The sequence below is a fragment of the Oncorhynchus gorbuscha genome, unplaced genomic scaffold (genome assembly GCF_021184085.1).
Source record: "Oncorhynchus gorbuscha isolate QuinsamMale2020 ecotype Even-year unplaced genomic scaffold, OgorEven_v1.0 Un_scaffold_744, whole genome shotgun sequence".
Classification (NCBI taxonomy): Eukaryota; Metazoa; Chordata; class Actinopteri; order Salmoniformes; family Salmonidae; genus Oncorhynchus; species Oncorhynchus gorbuscha.
This window is the reverse complement of record NW_025745789.1, coordinates 1-20,349: the sequence shown is the minus strand read 5'-3', so window position 1 is coordinate 20,349 and position 20,349 is coordinate 1. Positions and strand designations below refer to the sequence as shown.

The 20,349-nt window shown below is 44.5% G+C and overlaps 1 protein-coding gene across 1 annotated transcript; it reads left to right on the top strand.

The window, feature by feature from the left end:
- Positions 1–1,387: 1,387 nt before the first annotated feature.
- LOC124019995 (galectin-3-binding protein A-like) lies at positions 1,388–9,813 on the top strand. The gene is made up of 6 exons (XM_046335409.1): positions 1,388–1,719; positions 3,283–3,385; positions 4,591–4,800; positions 7,316–7,447; positions 7,884–8,172; positions 8,465–9,813. The coding sequence occupies exons 2-6, from the start codon at positions 3,304–3,306 to the stop codon at positions 9,543–9,545; spliced, it is 1,794 nt and encodes a 597-aa protein (XP_046191365.1). The 5' UTR covers positions 1,388–1,719; positions 3,283–3,303; the 3' UTR covers positions 9,546–9,813.
- The last annotated feature ends 10,536 nt before the right edge of the window (positions 9,814–20,349 follow it).

The window sequence follows — 20,349 nt, the reverse complement described above, 5'->3', positions numbered from 1 at the left end:
GGACAAATTGTTTCATCAGACCAGAGGACATTTCTCCAAAAAGTATGATCTTTGTCCCCATGTGCAGTTGCAAACCGTAGTCAGGCTTATTTTATGGCAGTTTTGGAGCAGTGGCATCTTCCTTGCTGAGCGACCTTTCAGGTTATGTCGACATAGGACTCGTTTTACTGTGGTTATAGATACTTTTTTACCTGTTTCCTCCAGCTTCTTCACAAGGTCCTTTGTTGTTCCCATGATGTCAAGCAAAGAGGCACTGAGTTTGAAAGTAGGCCTTGAAATATATCCACCTCCAATTGATATAATTTTAACATTGCACAATCTGTGGAATTGCTTGAAATGTGTTATAAAATTGCAACATTTTCTCTCTGACCCAAAATGTGTAGAACTGAAAAAAATTGCTTTAAAGCTGCAATATGTAATTTTTGGGGCGAACCAATGAAATGAGCATAGAAATGTGTTATACATCTGTCATTCTCATTGAATGCAAGTTTAAGAGGCAGTAGATCTGCAATATGTCACTTTTTGGGCGACCTGACAAAATTCACATAGAAATGTTTTAGAGATACGTATTTCTAAATGAACGGAAGTTTAAGAGGAGGTAGATCTGCTCTATGTGCGGTATTTCTATGCTTTAGTTTTTGCGGTTTTTACTTTCAAAAATACACTATTTTTTCTCATGGAAGAAATTTCACAGCGGTTTAGATGGTAAAATGATTTTCTGCATAATTGTTGGAGAAATTTAATTCCTATATGTTCATTATCCAATTCAATTTTAACAAAGCAAAACACTTTGTCCGTTTCTAAGAATTTGTAAGTTTCTTATTTGCATAAAATAGACAAAGATCAGTCTCAATATTAATCAATAGCATTTATTCCCGAGAGCTCTGGTTGTAATACCATGTAGATTGGTTCATATACCGCACATGTCGTCATAAATGTCCCTCCTCCTATCGGATACAATGGCAATATAGTTCACAAGCCTTCTCACATTGTCTGCCACCTGTTAAACAATCTACTACAAGCCCAAGGTCTCTCCCCTCCCTGGGTAGGGACAGAAAGTCCTTGTTCTAATTCTTGACTAAAACTACACACCTTATATTTATTATTATGATTATAATAAGATTCATACATTCATACAGTAACAGAGTAGTATTCTGTTCAGTTATAATTCTAAGCTAAATGTATACATCATTATTAATAAAAATCCCATAACAACAATACTCGCTTATTTTGTCACATGTTATGACTTGCTCACTTACACAACCTGTGCAACCAGTCCCTTTGTGATCAAGTTAACGTTAATTGTCAAGAATCTTGCCCTCAAGGCAGAACTGAGCGATTTGCGCTAGATGTCCCTGCTGCAAAGTCCAACGAGTTTGGCTATATCTAAAAACAAATGGAAAAAAGTGCTTTAAGGTTCGACATTAAGTTTAGCAGTGAGGTTAAGGTTAGGTTTACGGTTAGGGTTAGGTTTCAAATCTGATTTTATGACTTTGTGGCTGTGCCCGCTGGTGCCCAGCTGCCTCCAGGGCAAGATTCACGACAAGAAATGCTTACCAGACCCCCTTTGATTTCACAGGAAACGAAACATAGAGAATCGATTTGCAGAAGTGCAGTTTTCATTACATTAGCAACTACTTCCACCCCTGTGGCTATATAAGCTGTATAATTTCATAAGGGTTGGGAAAGAACCACGACGCACACAGCAAGACACAAGAGGTAAGACATTTGAGAATCAGAATGTCATCTCTGGAAAAGCCCAATTAACTATTGTCCTCAGTGATGCATAAACAATACTGTTTGATTGTAATAGATATACTTGATAGTCTCTTGTACACATACATTTACTTTATGTATAGAAAATGGACTGCGTTAAAAATCAACTGAATGTGATATGATTTCTTATGAATACAACGCACGGAGTGGAATAGCACAGTGCAATGTAGCCTGTATGTAGCCTGTATGTAGCCTGTATGTAGCCTGTATGTAGCCTGTATGTAGCCTGTATGTAGCCTGTATGTAGCCTGTATGTAGCCTGTATGACTCAGTTGTCTTATTGGACGCAGGTATTTGACATGAAGCAGTAGATTTTTAGCAGATACAGCACTACATGTATTTGTGTGTAGAATACAATTATGCTACTGGTGGTTGTTATTGTTGGGGAAGATGGTATAATATATAACGCTAACTTTAGACATTAAAGCTTTATGCCAATGGTGTTGCTCAAGACGTTGTGAGGTGGGCATATTTCACCATGAAACACAGAGCACCTCACTGCGGATAACAGTGGGAGGCCGTTCCTTCTCTTGCCAGAACAAAAGCGATACCTACCGAGCCGACCCGGTAGCGACGAACCTGACGTTTCTACTTGTCGAATCGCAATGATTGTCAGTCAGTGTCAAAACAACTTTTGAAAATCTCGTCAGTGTCAGACAACTTGACTTGGAGCCAATCAGAGAGTACGAACCCCTAGGTGAGGGGACCAACAGAAGTGACAACAGGAAAAGGAGGGCATTTTCTCCGTACATCCACGGTTAAATGTCATGAACCAGTCACACTTCATATACAGTGCTGTGAAAAAAACACTCTCTACTTTTGCATATATATTTTTTTATCATCTTCAACTATAACCCAATATGAAATAAAGGGAAACTGAGTGAACAAGTAACCCAATAATTCCATACTTATTTTATTTATTTAATAAACAAAAGCAATGCCCCTGTGTGGAAAAATAATAACTGGTTGTGCCACCTTTACATTTACATTTAAGTCATTTAGCAGACGCTCTTATCCAGAGCGACTTACCTGCAATGACTCCAACCAAACGCTTCCTGTACTTTTTGATCAGTCTCTCACGTTGCTGTGGAGGAATGTTGCATGCTTTTTGATCAGTCTCTCACGTTGCTGTGGAGGAATGTTGCATGCTTTTTGATCAGTCTCTCACGTTGCTGTGGAGGAATGTTGCATGCTTTTTGATCAGTCTCTCACGTTGCTGTGGAGGAATGTTGCATGCTCTTTCCATGCAGAATTAATTTTTGATTTATTTAACCTTTCTTTAACTAGGCAAGTCCGTTTTTAAGATCAAATTATTATTTACAATGACGGCCTACACCGGCCAAACCCCGACGGCGCTGGGCCAATTGTGCACCGCCCTACGGGACTCCCAATCACAGCAGGTTGGGATACAGCCAGGGATCGAACACTGTGATGCAGTGCCTTAGACCGCTGAGCCACTCAGGATGCCAAATGTTCCTATTGTTCTATTGCTTGTCTGCTTGTCAGTTTCCAAGCTGGTTGGTGAAAATGCAGAGTCGTGGAATCACTCTGTGGCTGCTGTTGCTTCTCCATGTCCCTGGACTGGACTCTGCAACATGGAATCTATTCGGTGAGTTCCATTTAGCCTGGTTTGTACTGTGTTGTCAACTCCTACCGTCATTGTCATGCCAAAGGCCAAAGGCCATGGTTATACAACACAAACAGATCTGGGACCAGGGTAAGTTCAGTTGGACAATGAAATCTGACATTCTCCTATCACTTCATCACAATTAAGTCATGTTAGTTTGAGAACGTCAATGACCTGATGTTTTTATAGTAGACTTTCCAATGAATCAGGCATCGGCCATTCAAGTAGTGTACTCCTCAAATTCCTGTCACAATTACTCCAACACACGCTTGTTTTTGAATGACATTGTTAGTAGGACAATGACCTGATGTTTTTACAGTAGACTTTACAGGGAATCAGGAATAGTGTAGGGGTTGGGTCCCAAAGACCCTCCGCATTATTGATTAAGTGGACCTTAAGATTCCTATGTTTTGCTGCAGGCCTTATAATAGATACTGTTGCTGTGTGTCTAAACACTCTGCCACTATATGTTGCAAAAGCATCTATATTAGTCTTTGTGGTTAAGCCCTGGCTGTTGTGAGAGTGTGCCTGCAGGCTGGGTCTGAGTCTATATTAGTCTTTGTGGTTAAGCCCTGGCTGTTGTGAGAGTGTGCCTGCAGGCTGGGTCTGAGCCAGACCGAAACTAGATAAAGAGAAGTGACCACTGTCTGGTTTTGACATTTTGATCTTGTGTGACAGTGGACAATTGCAATAAATTCAGAGAAGCTACTGTACTAGGTGGCCTTATAAGGTAACCTCAGCTTATTGATACACACATACATTGATGTAGGTGATCATACCACTAGGGAGAGATCACATGTATAAAATCAGCTGCGCCCTTAAGTGGGATGCAGAACTTACTCTCAAACATGCCTGCTGTGTTTTCGTTGTCAACTTCTGTCTGCAATTGCATTAAATAAAGGTTTGATTGATTTACTTAAAGAAGATATTGTCTGAGTGCTGAATTCACCAATAAGCCAAAGATTGACAAGGGACAAGGAACCTCCCCCGAGACAATAGGCCAATCATGTAGTGTTCTCCTCAAGTTCCTGTTTGCAAAACACAAACAAGTTGGTTCATGCTTTGTACTGCCGCCTAATAGAAATGTAAGCAAACAGCAAAGTTGCATAAATCCGTTGTCAGTTGAAGCTCATCAGTCCAATTTTTAAACTGACTAACTTAAATCCTCACCCTCTCTGTGCTCACAGGTAAGTCCTCGACAGAGCCCACACAGGAGGGCGAGGTGAGGCTGGTGGGGGGTAAGCATGACTCAGAGGGTCGAGTGGAGGTGTACCACGAGGGGAAATGGGGGACCATCTGTGACGATGGCTGGGACCTGGCCGAGGCTCAGGTGGTGTGCCGTCAGCTGAAGTTCCCTGGCGTTGTATCTGCTGTCACTGGAGGGACTTATGGAGAGGGTGAGTATCTTACAAGGGTCATGTTCATTAGGCACCAAATGGAAGAAAATGGACTGAAACAGGGAGGGAATACCTGGGTCGTATTTACTAGGCACAACATGGAAGAAAATAGACTGAAACAGGGAGAGAATACCTGGGTCGTATTTACTAGGCACAACATGGAAGAAAATAGACTGAATTAGGGAGGGAATACCTGGGTCGTATTTACTAGGCACAACATGGAAGAAAATAGACTGAAACAGGGAGAGAATACCTGGGTCGTATTTACTATGCACAACATGGAAGAAAATAGACTGAAACAGGGAGAGAATACCTGGGTCGTATTTACTAGGCACAACATGGAAGAAAATAGACTGAAACAGGGAGAGAATACCTGGGTCGTATTTACTAGGCACAACATGGAAGAAAATAGACTGAAACAGGGAGAGAATACCTGGGTCGTATTTACTAGGCACAACATGGAAGAAAATGGACTGAAACAGGGAGGGAATACCTGGGTCGTATTTACTATGCACAACATGGAAGAAAATAGACTGAAACAGGGAGAGAATACCTGGGTTGTATTCACTAGGCACAACATGGAAGGAGATGAGTAATGTAAGATATGTAAACATTAGGTGAGTAAAATATCATAGAATAGTATAGAATACAGTATATACATATGAGATGAGTAATGCCAGATATGTAAACATTACTAAACTGACTAGTGTTCCGTTCCTTAAAGTGGTCAATGATTTCTAGTCTATGGCTATAGGCAGCAGCCTCTAATGTGCTAGTGATGGCTGTTTAACAGTCTGATGGCCATGAGATAGAAGTTGTTTTTCAGTCTCTCGGTCCCAGCTTTGATGCACTTGTACTGACCTTCTGGATGACAGCGGTGTGATCAGGCAATGGTTCGGGTGGTTGATGTCCTTGATGATCTTTTTGGCCTTCCTGTAACATGGGGTTCTGTCGGTGTCCTGGAGGGCGGGTAGTTTGCCCCCGGGTAATTCGTTGGGCATACCGCACCACCCTCTGGAGAGCCTACAGCACCCGATGCAGTTCCGAACCAGGCGGTGATACAGCCCGACAGGAAGCTTTCAATTTTGCATCTGTAAAAATATGGGAGGGTTTTAGGTGACAAGCCAAATTTATTCAGCCTCCTGAGGTTGAAGAGGCTCTGTTGCGCCTTCTTCACCACACTGCCTGTGTGTGTGGTCCATTTCCACCTTCTCCACTGCGGTCCTGTCGATGTAGATAGGGAGGTGCACCCTCTGCTGTTTTCATCTTTCAACGATCATCCTTTGTTTTGTTGACATTGAGTGAGAGGTTGTTTTCCAGGCACCACACTCCCAGAGCCCTCACCTCCTCCCTGTAGGCTGTCTTGTCCTCGTTGGTAATCAAGCCTTCTACTGTGTCATCTGAAAATTTGATGATTGAGTTGGAGGCATGCTTGACCACGCAGTCATGGGTGAACAGGGAGTAGGGGGGGGCTAAGCATGCACCCTTGTGGGGCCCCAGTGATGAGGATCAGTGTAGTGGAGGTGATGTTTCCTACCTTCACTACCTTGGGGCGGCCCGTCAAGAAGTCCAGGACCCAATTGCACAAGGTGGGGTTCAGACCCAGGGCCTCAAGCTTAATGTTGAGCTTGGAGGGTACTATGGTGTTGAATGCTGAGCTATAGTCAATCAACAGCATTCTTACATAGGTATTCCTCTTGTCTAGATGGGATAGGGCAGTGTGCAAAGTGATGGCGATTGCATCGTGTGTGGATCTATTGGGGCGGTAAGCACATTTGAAGTGGGTCTAGGGTGGTAGGTAAGGTAGAGGTGATATGATCCTTGACTAGTCTCTCAAAGCACTTTATGATGACAGAGGTGAGTGCTACAGAGCGATGGTCATTAAGTTCAGTTACCTTTGCCTTCTTGGGTACAGGAACAATGGTGACCAACTTGAAGCATGTGGGGACAGCAGACTGGGATAGGGAGAGATTGAATATGCCCGTAAACGCACCAGCTAGCTGGTCTGCACATGCTCTGAGGACACGGTCAGGGATGCCGTCTGGACCGGCAGCCTTGCGAGGGTTAACACGTTTAAATGTTTTACTCACATCGGCCACGGAAAAGGTGAGCCCACAGTCCTTCATGTTCTGTCAGCACAAGAATTTGAAACCTTTTGCTACAGTTTGTCTGATGAATATGACTCATTACATGACTTTGCCACCAGGACGCAGTGGAAAAAAACAAATATTAGTAGCATTGTCAATAACTCTGAATCCCAAATCAAACCTCAGCAACCCCCTAGCCCCTAGCGACTTTTGTAAAAGTATGAGAGGATGAATAACTTTAGCAATATGACGACAAGGAATTTGGGATTCTTGGAGGGAGCAAGTTCAAATAGGTAGTGATTTGTGTGAATGGCAGGCAGCACCAGAAGAAAGAGTCAACTAACTTACTTTAATACACCACAACATAATATTTTTCTTATTTCTGCACATGATTTTGCTCCTTGTTTATCCTCTGTTTTGTATCCAAGGGTCGGGTTCAATCTGGTTGGATGATATGGACTGCAAAGGAACCGAGAAGTCCCTGTCCAGCTGTTCTTTCAAGGGCTGGGCGTTGACCGACTGTTCCCACAAGGAGGACGCAGGGGTCGTTTGTGAGAGAGGTACATTACTACACTGTGGGTGAATCTCAATAGTGTTTCCCCTGATTCCTTGGCTCCTCTCTTCTCCTTCTGAAAAGTCTCCACGCCTCCGTGGGAAAACATCAGAGAGAAGTGAGGAGAGCATTGGTGGATAAGATCCAATGGTCTCCCTGATTCCCTCTGATGTTTTTAGGTGATTTGAAAGGATTCAAGGAATTGAATAAAATACATTTCAGATTCACTGTGTGTGTCTGCAGCCCCTGTCTGAACAAAAGTTATGGAAGAAACAGACATTTTAACCCATAACAACTACACAAGGTTATTTTCCTGGTTAAATAAAGGGAAGAATGAATACATGTTGTTAAACTTCACCGAAACTAAAATACACACTATCAGCCCTACATATTCCTACTCATCATGTACAGTCCTAATCACGTGTATTCCTCATACTGTACAGGCACAGATTTGACCAGTGACACAGCACATTTCCTGGACCACAGTCTGGGCCTGTCAGATGACCTGGGCGAGCTGTTTGACCGTGGGGATGACTGTGACTTCCTCATCACAATCCAGAGCCCCACAGGAAACAGAGATGAGGAGGGGAAGTTGGAAGTGGAGGAGAGGAACATCTGCACCCACAAACTGATCCTCTCTCTCTACCCACACTTCAACATCACCAACGGGTCCAGTAACCTCTCCCTGGAGATGAGTCAAGCCTGCAGTTCCTGTGTCACCAGCTTCATCAGGTACTAGTCTATGACCCTTAACAGGTGTTATTTAGATACACTTTATGTTTATTGGTTAAATACATACACAAGAATCCAAATGTGTCAGATGATTTTAGACCTCAATAGTAGTCTGTCGAGATGAATCCACGTCTCCTTGCATCAATTGTGTAGATCCAGGGTGCCTTACTTAAAGCACAGTTTTTCTCTAGGTCCAACACCACTTGCTGAAGTTCCTTTTTAGCTATGGTATCTCCTAAACATGTTTGAATACAAGTTAATTTATTTAAATGTCCTTGCTCTGGTTCTCTAGGTACCTTTACACCCGCAAGATCGACGTGACCGTTTCCTCTGCCCAGTGCCTCCACAAGCTGGCCTCAAAGTTTGGGGTGAAACGTCTGATGCAGGACACCGGCAGGCTCTTCACCGTACTTCTCCCTGAGGACCCCTCCTTCTACACCCAGGTCTCCCTGTACCAGTACTCCGTCCAGACTGGGGACCTGCTGCTTCAGGAGAACTGCCTCCAGTACCTGGCCTGGAACTGTGAGGCTCTGATCAATTCCCCGGCCTGGAGTGACCTCTCCACAGACTTCCTGATGGCCCTCTTGGCGCGGTCTGACCTCGTGGTACCGGATGAAGGGTTCCTCCTGCAAGCTCTGGAGAGTTGGATCATAGAGAAGGGTGACTTGACCGGCACCGAGAGCCAGGCGGCCCTGTTAAGCCACATCCGCTTCCCGATGATCCCTGCCGAGAAGCTCTACGATCTGCAGTTCACCTCAGAGCTCTACAGGAGCCACGAGAAGCTCTATCGTGTCAGCATGCTCAGAGGCTTCCAGTTCAACGCCTTGTCGTTCGACACTCTGAGGAAGCACAAAAGCAGTGAGAGTGAAGAAGAGCATGATTACCATCCCAGGATCTACACTGCTGAGCCATGGAGCGTCACCATCAACTCAACCAACAAAGAGCCACCACGCCAAGCTATGCGATATGATTACAACAGGCGCTACAATAACTACCAACCTTATTACCCCACGCCAGAATATAGCAAGTCATTCACAACACCAAACCACAATAGTGTGATTTACCAGACCAAGGAAACCAACCCCATCAGTTGGTCAGCAAGAGTCTTTAAGAACCAACGAGAATGTTCCAGGTGTATTTCCTTCCCCACTGCCAGTCTCTCTCTCCAAAGCAGCCTCAGACAAAACCAGACCAACAGTGTTCACTTCAGCAACCGACTGCTCCTAACATGTGAGGGCAGGTATGTGTTTCACGTCCAGGACTTCAAGAATGACATGGCCCAGATCCCTACTAACAGCAGTCTGGCCCTGTCCTACCCCTGTCCTGAAGGCCAGTATGACTTTCGCTTTGTGGTGAGACCAGAATACATCTGATAGCACTGCCTGGCACAGATGCAACAATGCTCCTAACACACATCCACAAATCTAATAATGATGTCCCATTGCCAATCAATTGCTAATTTCTTTTATTCAAGAGTTTGAAATTATGGTAATGTGGTTTTAGAAATATGTGACTGATTTGATCATAACCCTTTGTTGATTTGCTGAACGCATATCAACATGTAGCACTGCTCTTACTTAAGTATTAATCAAAAACTATAACATCTCTGCTTGCACTTGAATAAAGGCATTTGAACATGCATGGATGTGGATGATGTTTTTTCCCCCAAATGGCGGCTAGTTCTTCCCATAGAAATAGCTAGAGGTCTCGAATGCCCAAAAGCCTGTTTTGCCATGGCTAACGCCATTGAAGACTGTCACCATTTTGAAGTTGTCTACTGGGTGGGTGGGACTTCATATGGGTTAAGGAAGGATCACATAATTCCAATCGGGTCATCAGGAGGGATCATCCAATGAATTATAGTTCTGAGCAAAAATGTCCATAACTGCAGGCGGTAGTAAATCTCCAACCTTGCCTTTATACCTGTTCAAACCACACACTGCATGTGGCAGGATGCACCCTTTCAGTTTGTTTGCCAAATAGTAATAGTAGAAGAAGAAAACTGACTACTTCAAAATGGAGATGGCCTCAATGGTGCTGCCCGTGCTCGCACAGACGCCATAATAGGACAGATTCAAAGATCTGATGTCTATCTAGTTCTACTGTGCTTCTCTGTACAGTACTTACCCTCCTCTAAAAGCCCACATGAACTATGTCTATCTAGTTCTACTGTGTTTCTCTGTGTAGTACTTACCCTCCTCTAAAAGCCCTCATTAACCATGTCTATCTCGGTCTACTGTGTTTCTCTGTGTAGTACTTACCCTCCTCTAAAAGCCCTCATGAACCATGTCTATCTCGGTCTACTGTGTTTCTCTGTGTAGTACTTACCCTCCTCTAAAAGCCCTCATGAACCATGTCTATCTAGGTCTACTGTGTTTCTCTGTATAGTACTTACCCTCCTCTAAAAGCCCTCGTGAACCATGTCTATCTACGTCTACTGTGTTTCTCTGTGTAGTACTTACCCTCCTCTAAAAGCCCTCATGAACCATGTCTATCTACGTCTACTGTGTTTCTCTGTGTAGTACTTACCCTCCTCTAAAAGCCCTCGTGAACCATGTCTATCTAGGTCAACTGTGTTTCTCTGTGTAGTACTTACCCTCCTCTAAAAGCCCTCGTGAACCATGTCTATCTAGGTCAACTGTGTTTCTCTGTATAGTACTTACCCTCCTCTAAAAGCCCTCATGAACCATGTCTATCTACGTCTACTGTGTTTCTCTGTGTAGTACTTACCCTCCTCTAAAAGCCCTCATGAACCATGTCTATTATTCCTCCACTAGATGGGGTCATTCCTTCAATCATATTCAGTTGTAAATACTCCTTGTGGAGGCTGAATTGGGTTAACAGAATCCCCTCCTCTCGACCTGGACAAAGTGAGGTGAAAAGTTCATTCTAACTTACTAACACACTCCCAGGTAATTTTGACCCCTCAACATTATCGATCACCACTGAGCTGACAGTTCTAATTAACAGAAAACCTAGGAATACACTCACTGTTTTATCTAAAAACCCCAGAGCTAAGTTTCTGTAGGTTCAACGCTAGGTTAACGACCTTATGTGTTTACACAGTCCACCACCCATTCCTTTCTTCCTAGTTGGAATGGTGTTCATTAACTTTAATTACTCCTTGTCCGTGTCACACAATCCCTTCTTATGAACTCATATTGTTAATCAAATATAATATAACAGAGTATACGTTTACTTAGTTAAAATTCTATTTAAAATGGGGATATTGTTTATTCATTTATTCATAATAATTCCAACAGATATAGTACTAAAACACTTGAGTGTCTCTCTTTATCCTAGGTCCTGGCAGAGTTGTGCAGACTCAGGACAACTGAGCTTTGAAGGAATACGCAGATTTAAAGAGGAGTCCGTAGTTTGCTTTCTAATGATCATGATCTTTTCCTCAAAGAAGTTCATTCATTTATTACTGCTCAAGTGAAAGCCATCCTCTCTTGGGGAATGCTGCTTTTTAGTTAGCTCTGCGACAGTATCAAAAATAATTTTCGGATTGTTCTAATTTTCCTCAATTAAGTTGTAAAAATAGGATGATCAAGCAACATGAGGTCTCTAATGAGGTCTCTTAACTGTTTCTGACCATTCAGTGTTCTCAGGGTGTCTCCTGTGTCATAATACTTCAATGTACATGTAGTCCCTGTCCCCAGGAGAAGTGTGAAGACTGATGAAACGTGAATCAACTAAATGAATGTTACTGTGTGAATTCCATTGTCATGTTTGGATTGCAAACATGTGCTTTTACACCTGCATTGTTTGCTGTTTGGGGTTTTAGGCTGGGTTTCTGTACAGCACTTTGAGATATCAGCTGATGTACGAAGGGCTATATAAATAAATTTGATTTGATTTGATTTGGTTTCAAGATTTCACTGCATCTCTGAGCGAAGGTTAACTCAATAATGTAATGTTAGGACATTGGCTCCTTGTCCCTTAGCCTCTTCATAATTGAAAAATGGTAAACACACGTGCATCTTATAGTATTCCGAGTGGTGACGCAAGGCTTGCAACCTTGGCAATACCCACTGGATACGATAATGGGCCCATAGTGTTCACATGATAATGGAGTCAGATGGTATATCATAGTAGGGTCATAGAACCCTCATTTTGTAATCTTCAGACAGATGTAATTTCCCCCATTCTTCAAAACGTTTTCAATATGTTTTGGTAGTGACACATTGTTTGGGATGGTAAGGAATTCAGGTAAACATTTCAAACATGCAGTAAGTGTTTAAATAATATGCTGTATATACCTACCTGACCTATATTGGTTGATGTGTGCTGAACGTTTAGGGGAAAAATAGGAAACAAATTACATATTTTTTTCAAACCCCAATGTGCACTACTTCTGTATAGTGATCCATATACTGTTCACCTGTAATTACCAGTTACAGGTGCATTAACCTCTTAAGTCGACCCTCTACTTTTTCGAACATTCTGTTAAAAATCGCGCAACATTTCAGCGCCCTGCTACTCATGCCAGGAATATAGTATATGCATATGATTCGTATGTGTGGATAGCAAACACACTGACGTTTCTAAAACTGGTTAAATCACGGCTGTGACTTTAACAGAGCGTGAGTTTCATCGAATAGCGCAGGAAAACCTGATCACTGAAAATGGAAATAAATATCCTTGCGCTTACTTCCAGGAATTGTTCAAAGTGAACCGAATTACATGAGACCGAGGTTTCAGCGCCTACAGCTACCACACGTTGTCTAGAGTCTTGTCATTTGATTCGCAATTGATTCTTGGTCTAACCGGTTCAAGGGAACTCCTTCCCTCCGTTCTCCGACCGGATGTTTTGGTCGAGCTCTCTCGGCCATGTTTTTTTCCAGACGACACCTATAGAAGTTACATAGCCTCCTGATGAATTTTATGTACTAATACCTAAAGTTGCATTACAAAAGTATTTCGAAGTGTTTTGTGAAAGTTTATCGTCAACTTTTTGAATTTTCAAAAATGACGTTACGTTATGAAACGCTCTTTTTTTTCCGTTTATCATACAGTCTACATAGAACGATATCTAGGCTATATATGGACCGATTTAATCGAAAAAAAGACCCAATAGTGATTATGGGACATCTAGGAGTGCCAACAAAGAAGATGGTCAAAGATAATGAATGTTTTATATTTTATTGTGCGGTTTGTGTAGCGCCGAATATGCTAATTATTTTGTTTACGTCCCCTGCGGGTCTTTTGTGGTGTTACATGCTATCAGATAATAGCTTCTCATGCTTTCGCCAAAAAGCATTTTAAAAATCTGACTTGTTGCCTGGATTCACAACGAGTGTAGCTTTAATTCAATACCCTGCATGTGTATTTTAATGAACGTTTGAGTTTTAACTAATACTATTAGCATTTAGCGTAGCGCATTTGCATTTCCAGAGCTCTAGATGGGACGCCTGCGTGCCAGGTAGGAGCAAGTCTAGACTATGTCATCACTATTTGTTGATTTGATTGTTGGATGAAAGAAGGCAAAGGCAATGGTGTAAAGTAACTACGTAAAAAATATGTTCAAGTAGCCTGCGACTTTAGTGTATTAATACTTTTACTCAAGTAGTATTTTACTGGGTTACTTTCCCTTTTACTTGAGTCATTTTACTCAATGACAACTGGGTAAACTACTTTTCCACCTCTGGGCCTAGGTAGCCTAGCCAACCGAAGTTATATAATATGAACCTAAGGTGATCACATTCACATTTTCTCTTAAGACAAATAAAGTGGCTTATGCTATAAATACATAATGTTACCAGCACTTTGTTTCCCCTGGCCAGATGGGACAGGGTGTATAGAGGCCTACAGTTGATCAGACTGATACAGCATGTCAGATCACTAACGTTGAGGTGTAGGCTGCTACAACATTGTTACCAGCACTTTGTTTCCCCTGGCCAGATGGGACAGGGTGTATAGAGGCCTACAGTTGATCAGACTGATACAGCATGTCAGATCACTAACGTTGAGGTGTAGGCTGCTACAACATTGTTACCAGCACTTTGTTTCCCCTGGCCAGATGGGACAGGGTGTATAGAGGCCTACAGTTGATCAGACTGATACAGCATGTCAGATCACTAACGTTGAGGTGTAGGCTGCTACAACATTGTTACCAGCACTTTGTTTCCCCTGGCCAGATGGGACAGGGTGTATAGAGGCCTACAGTTGATCAGACTGATACAGCATGTCAGATCACTAACGTTGAGGTGTAGGCTGCTACAACATTGTTACCAGCACTTTGTTTCCCCTGGCCAGATGGGACAGGGTGTATAGAGGCCTACAGTTGATCAGACTGATACAGCATGTCAGATCACTAACGTTGAGGTGTAGGCTGCTACAACATTGTTACCAGCACTTTGTTTCCCCTGGCCAGATGGGACAGGGTGTATAGAGGCCTACAGTTGATCAGACTGATACAGCATGTCAGATCACTAACGTTGAGGTGTAGGCTGCTACAACATTGTTACCAGCACTTTGTTTCCCCTGGCCAGATGGGACAGGGTGTATAGAGGCCTACAGTTGATCAGACTGATACAGCATGTCAGATCTCTAACGTTGAGGTGTAGGCTGCTACAACTGTCATGTTTTGTCTTATTGTCTTGTCATTTTGCTTTTCCCTCTGTTCGTTTCCCCCCTGCTGGTCTTTTTAGGTTCGTTCCCCTCTTTCTCTCTTCCTCCCTCTCTCTCTTCTCTCTATCGCTCCGTTCCTGCTCCCAGCTGTTCCTATTCCCCTAATCAATCATTTAGTCTTCCCACACCTGTTCCCTATCTTTCCCCCTGATTAGAGTCCCTATTTCTCCCCTTGTTTTCCGTTTCTGCCCTGTCGGATCCTTGTCTATTGTTCACCGTGCTGTGTCTGTGTATCGCCCTGTCGTGTCGTGTTTCCCTCAGATGCTGCGTGGTGAGCAGGTGTCTGAGTCTGCTACGTTCAAGTGCCTTCCCGAGGCAACCTGCAATTCATGATCGAGTCTCCAGTCTGTTCTCGTCATTACGAGTGGAATTATGGTTTATGATTGTAGATTTACTTTACTGGATTAAAGACTCTGTTTTCGCCAAGTCGCTTTTGGGTCCTCATTCACCTGCATAACAACAACATTGTTACCAGCACTTTGTTTCCCCTGGCCAGATGGGACAGGGTGTATAGAGGCCTACAGTTGATCAGACTGATACAGCATGTCAGATCTCTAACGTTGAGGTGTAGGCTGCTACAACATTGTTACCAGCACTTTGTTTCCCCTGGCCAGATGGGACAGGGTGTATAGAGGCCTACAGTTGATCAGACTGATACAGCATGTCAGATCACTAACGTTGAGGTGTAGGCTGCTACAACATTGTTACCAGCACTTTGTTTCCCCTGGCCAGATGGGACAGGGTGTATAGAGGCCTACAGTTGATCAGACTGATACAGCATGTCAGATCACTAACGTTGAGGTGTAGGCTGCTACAACATTGTTACCAGCACTTTGTTTCCCCTGGCCAGATGGGACAGGGTGTATAGAGGCCTACAGTTGTAAGGAAATGTAGACATTTCTGTAGTTTCTCTTCACGTGTTGGTAGGCTGCCTACTACACCGTGTCAATGCGCATCATGCAACAATGTTATGCATTTTCTGTCGCAATTATTTCCAGGACATGATCATTAGGCCTGTATTTAGAACAGGGCTCCGGGCAGCCGAGCGGAAATGGAGGAAAACTCGCCTCCCTGCGGACCTGGCATCCTTTCGCTCCCTCCTCTCTACATTTTCCTCTTCTGTCTCTGCTGCTAAAGCCACTTTCTTCCACTCTAAATTCCAAGCTTCTGCCTCTAACCCTAGGAAGCTCTTTGCCACCTTCTCCTCCCTCCTGAATCCTCCTCCCCCTCCCCCCTCCTCCCTCTCTGCAGATGACTTCGTCAACCATTTTGAAAAGAAGGTCGACGACATCCGATCCTCGTTTGCTAAGTCAAACGACACCGCTGGTTCTGCTCACACTGCCCTACCCTGTGCTCTGACCTCTTTCTCCCCTCTCTCTCCAGATGAAATCTCGCGTCTTGTGACGGCCGGCCGCCCAACAACCTGCCCGCTTGACCCTATCCCCTCCTCTCTTCTCCAGACCATTTCCGGAGACCTTCTCCCTTACCTCACCTCGCTCATCAACTCATCCCTGACCGCTGGCTACGTCCCTTCCGTCTTCAAGAGAGCGAGAGTTGCACCCCTTCTGAAAAAACCTACACTCGATCCCTCCGATGTCAACAACTACAGACCAGTATCCCTTCTTTCTTTTCTCTCCAAAACTCTTGAACGTGCCGTCCTTGGCCAGCTCTCCCGCTATCTCTCTCAGAATGACCTTCTTGATCCAAATCAGTCCGGTTTCAAGACTAGTCATTCAACTGAGACTGCACTTCTCTGTATCACGGAGGCGCTCCGCACTGCTAAAGCTAACTCTCCTCTGCTCTCATCCTTCTAGACCTATCGGCTGCCTTCGATACTGTGAACCATCAGATCCTCCTCTCCACCCTCTCCGAGTTGGGCATCTCCGGCGCGGCCCACGCTTGGATTGCGTCCTACCTGACAGGTCTCGCTCCTACCAGGTGGCGTGGCGAGAATCTGTCTCCTCACCACGCACTCTCACCACTGGTGTCCCCCAGGGCTCTGTTCTAGGCCCTCTCCTATTCTCGCTATACACCAAGTCACTTGGCTCTGTCATAACCTCACATGGTCTCTCCTATCATTGCTATGCAGACGACACACAATTAATCTTCTCCTTTCCCCTTCTGATGACCAGGTGGCGAATCGCATCTCTGCATGTCTGGCAGACATATCAGTGTGGATGACGGATCACCACCTCAAGCTGAACCTCGGCAAGACGGAGCTGCTCTTCCTCCCGGGAAGGACTGCCCGTTCCATGATCTCGCCATCACGGTTGACAACTCCATTGTGTCCTCCTCCCAGAGCGCTAAGAACCTTGGCGTGATCCTGGACAACACCCTGTCGTTCTCAACTAACATCAAGGCGGTGGCCCGTTCCTGTAGGTTCATGCTCTACAACATCCGCAGAGTACGACCCTGCCTCACACAGGAAGCGGCGCAGGTCCTAATCCAGGCACTTGTCATCTCCCGTCTGGATTACTGCAACTCGCTGTTGGCTGGGCTCCCTGCCTGTGCCATTAAACCCCTACAACTCATCCAGAACGCCGCAGCCCGTCTGGTGTTCAACCTTCCCAAGTTCTCTCACGTCACCCCGCTCCTCCGCTCTCTCCACTGGCTTCCAGTTGAAGCTCGCATCCGCTACAAGACCATGGTGCTTGCCTACGGAGCTGTGAGGGGAACGGCACCTCAGTACCTCCAGGCTCTGATCAGGCCCTACACCCAAACAAGGGCACTGCGTTCATCCACCTCTGGCCTGCTCGCCTCCCTACCACTGAGGAAGTACAGTTCCCGCTCAGCCCAGTCAAAACTGTTCGCTGCTCTGGCCCCCAATGGTAGAACAAACTCCCTCACGACGCCAGGACAGCGGAGTCAATCACCACCTTCCGGAGACACCTGAAACCCCACCTCTTTAAGGAATACCTAGGATAGGATAGGATAAGTAATCCTTCTCATCCCCCCCTTTAAGATTTAGATGCACTATTGTAAGTGACTGTTCCACTGGATGTCATAAGGTGAATGCACCAATTTGTAAGTCACTCTGGATAAGAGCATCTGCTAAATGACTTAAATGTAAATGATGTAAATGTATTTACATCTTCTCGCAAGTATTTACATTAAGTCGGTAACAATATGGGCTACACCTGGGTGTATTCATTACGGAAACGTTTGCCACTTAAGAACCAAGTGAAACGGTGAGGGACCAACCTGAATTTTTACAACCTTCTCGTTTGTGTTTTCTGTCTGGTGTAAACGGTTCTGTTGCAAAACGTTTTGAAACAGAATCTGCTTGACGATTACACCCGCGGGGATGACACCACTCTGATCCCTGAGGACTGGTTTCCCATCCTTGCTCTAGGCCTAAAGATGACTGACTTGTTAAACTAAATGTTCAACATGACATTATCCAACTCCTCACATACTTGACATTTTAGAGAATTCATCAGAATAAATTAGGCCTACATGGCAAATGGGAATACTCTACATTTCTAAGCTATTATGTCACTCTTCTGTAAGCTGTAATCACTAATTCAGGTTTTGGCACTGTTTATCTCGCAGATAGGTTGTTAATTCTATAAATTAGATGTCATTATTCTTTTGACATGTGCTGATAGCTGTGTTACCAACAATTTATCAACCATGTGAGTATAGGAACCTCGTATAAAATAGGTTAGTCACTGTAAAACATCAATACGGCATTGTGATTGTTTAAAATTGTATTGGCGCCTTGCGTTCTACTTCAACCACTGATGCAGTATGGTAAGACAGGGTGGTTGTGGGTGTTAGACAGCACTACATAATGAGCAGCTACTTGACCTTTTAGAGAAATGTACCTTGACTCAATTACTGTTTGTTAGTAAAGAGGTGTGATGACATGCAACACGGTTCCTATTGAGTTTACGGAAAAGGGAAGACTTTATTTGTGGTATATTCTCTAAAATGATTGAGTGAGGACTTTGCTGTTGAGGGAGCAAGCTCTGTTGGTAGAGCATGGTGCTAAAGCCTGACATCTTGGGTCTGTAATAGATTCTATTACAATGTTCTCTCAGATCACTTAACACCCTGAAACTGATGTCTGACTATTGTACCAGAAATGGATTATTTCAGTAGTTAAACCATGTCTCTTATTTTGTAGTGATCAGGGCAAAGGTGGTTGGCGTGAAAGCTGTGTCTCGTAACACCAACTATGACGTCAAACAGATCGAGGTATGATCAGCCTTTTTATTAAGTGGTTGTTCCTTCCTACACTGAAACATTGAAGCCCCCCTGAACCCCAGTCTGACAGCTGGTCCCATTTTGGACCCAACCCTTAAATGATTGAAGATCTGGATAGGTATAAGCAGTGTAATTGTGTGCCTGGTAAAAGGGGGGTGGCACCGCCCAAGTAGTTTCTGGATATTGATGACCCCTAATGTCATGTTTGTCATTTATTGTCATGTCTTGTCCCTGTGCTCCCCATGCTATTCGTTTCCCTCTGCTGGTCTTGTTTGGTTCTTTCCCTCCTTCTATCCCTCTCTCTCCCCCTCCCTCTCTCACTCTCTCGCTCTCTCTTCTCTCTGTCGTTCCGTTCCTGCTCCCAGCTGTTCCTATTCCCCTAATCATCATTTAGTCTTCCCACACCTGTTCCCGATCCTTTCCCCTGATTAGAGTCCCTATTTATTCCTTTGTGATCCGTTCCTGTCCCGTCGGTTCCTTGTATTGTATTCACCATGCTGTGATTGCGTTTCGCCCTGTCCTGTCGTGTTTTTGCCGTGATTGTGTATCACCCTGTCCTGTCGTGTTTTGTGCCTTCATCAGATGCTGCGTGTGAGCAGGTGTCTCAGTCGACTACGGCCTGCGCCTACCCGGCGACCTGCAGTCTGTGGCCGCTTCTCCAGTTGTTTCCCCTCTACAAGTCTAGAGGATTTCTGTTATTCCGTTTTGGACTTTAATAAACTCTGTTTCTGTTAAGTCGCGTTTGGGTCCTCTTTCACCTGCATGACAGAAGGAACCGACCAAGGTATGGACCCAGCGACTTCAGACGCTCGTTACACTGCCGTCGAGATCCAAGGAGCCATGCTCGGCAGACACGAGCAGGAATTGTCTGCTGCTCGCCATGCCGTGGAGAACCTGGCCGCTCAGGTTTCCGACCTCTCTGGACAGTTCCAGAGTCTACGTCTCGTGCCACCTGTTACTTCCTGGCCTGCCGAGCCTCCAGAACCTAGGGTTAATAACCCACCTTGCTACTCCGGGCAGCCCACTGAGTGCCGCTCCTTTCTCACGCAGTGTGAGATTGTGTTCTCTCTCCAACCCAACACATACTCTAGAGAGAGAGCTCGGGTTGCTTACGTCATTTCACTCCTTACTGGCCGGGCTCGAGAATGGGGCACAGCTATCTGGGAGGCAAGGGCTGTTTGCTCTAACGATTTCCAGAACTTTAAAGAGGAGATGATTCGGGTTTTTGACCGTTCAGTTTTTGGTGGGAGGCTTCTAGGGCCCTGGCTTCCTTATGCCAAGGTGAACGGTCCATAACGGATTATTCCATTGAGTTTCGCAATCTTGCTGCCT

Coding starts and splice junctions, on each gene's coding strand:
- LOC124019995 (XM_046335409.1), top strand. CDS start 3,304: ATGCAGAGTCGTGGAATCACTCTGTGGCTGCTGTTGCTTCTCCATGTC. Junction 3,386..4,590: donor TGCAACATGGAATCTATTCG/GTGAGTTCCATT, acceptor CTGTGCTCACAG/GTAAGTCCTCGACAGAGCCC. Junction 8,173..8,464: donor TGTGTCACCAGCTTCATCAG/GTACTAGTCTAT, acceptor CTGGTTCTCTAG/GTACCTTTACACCCGCAAGA.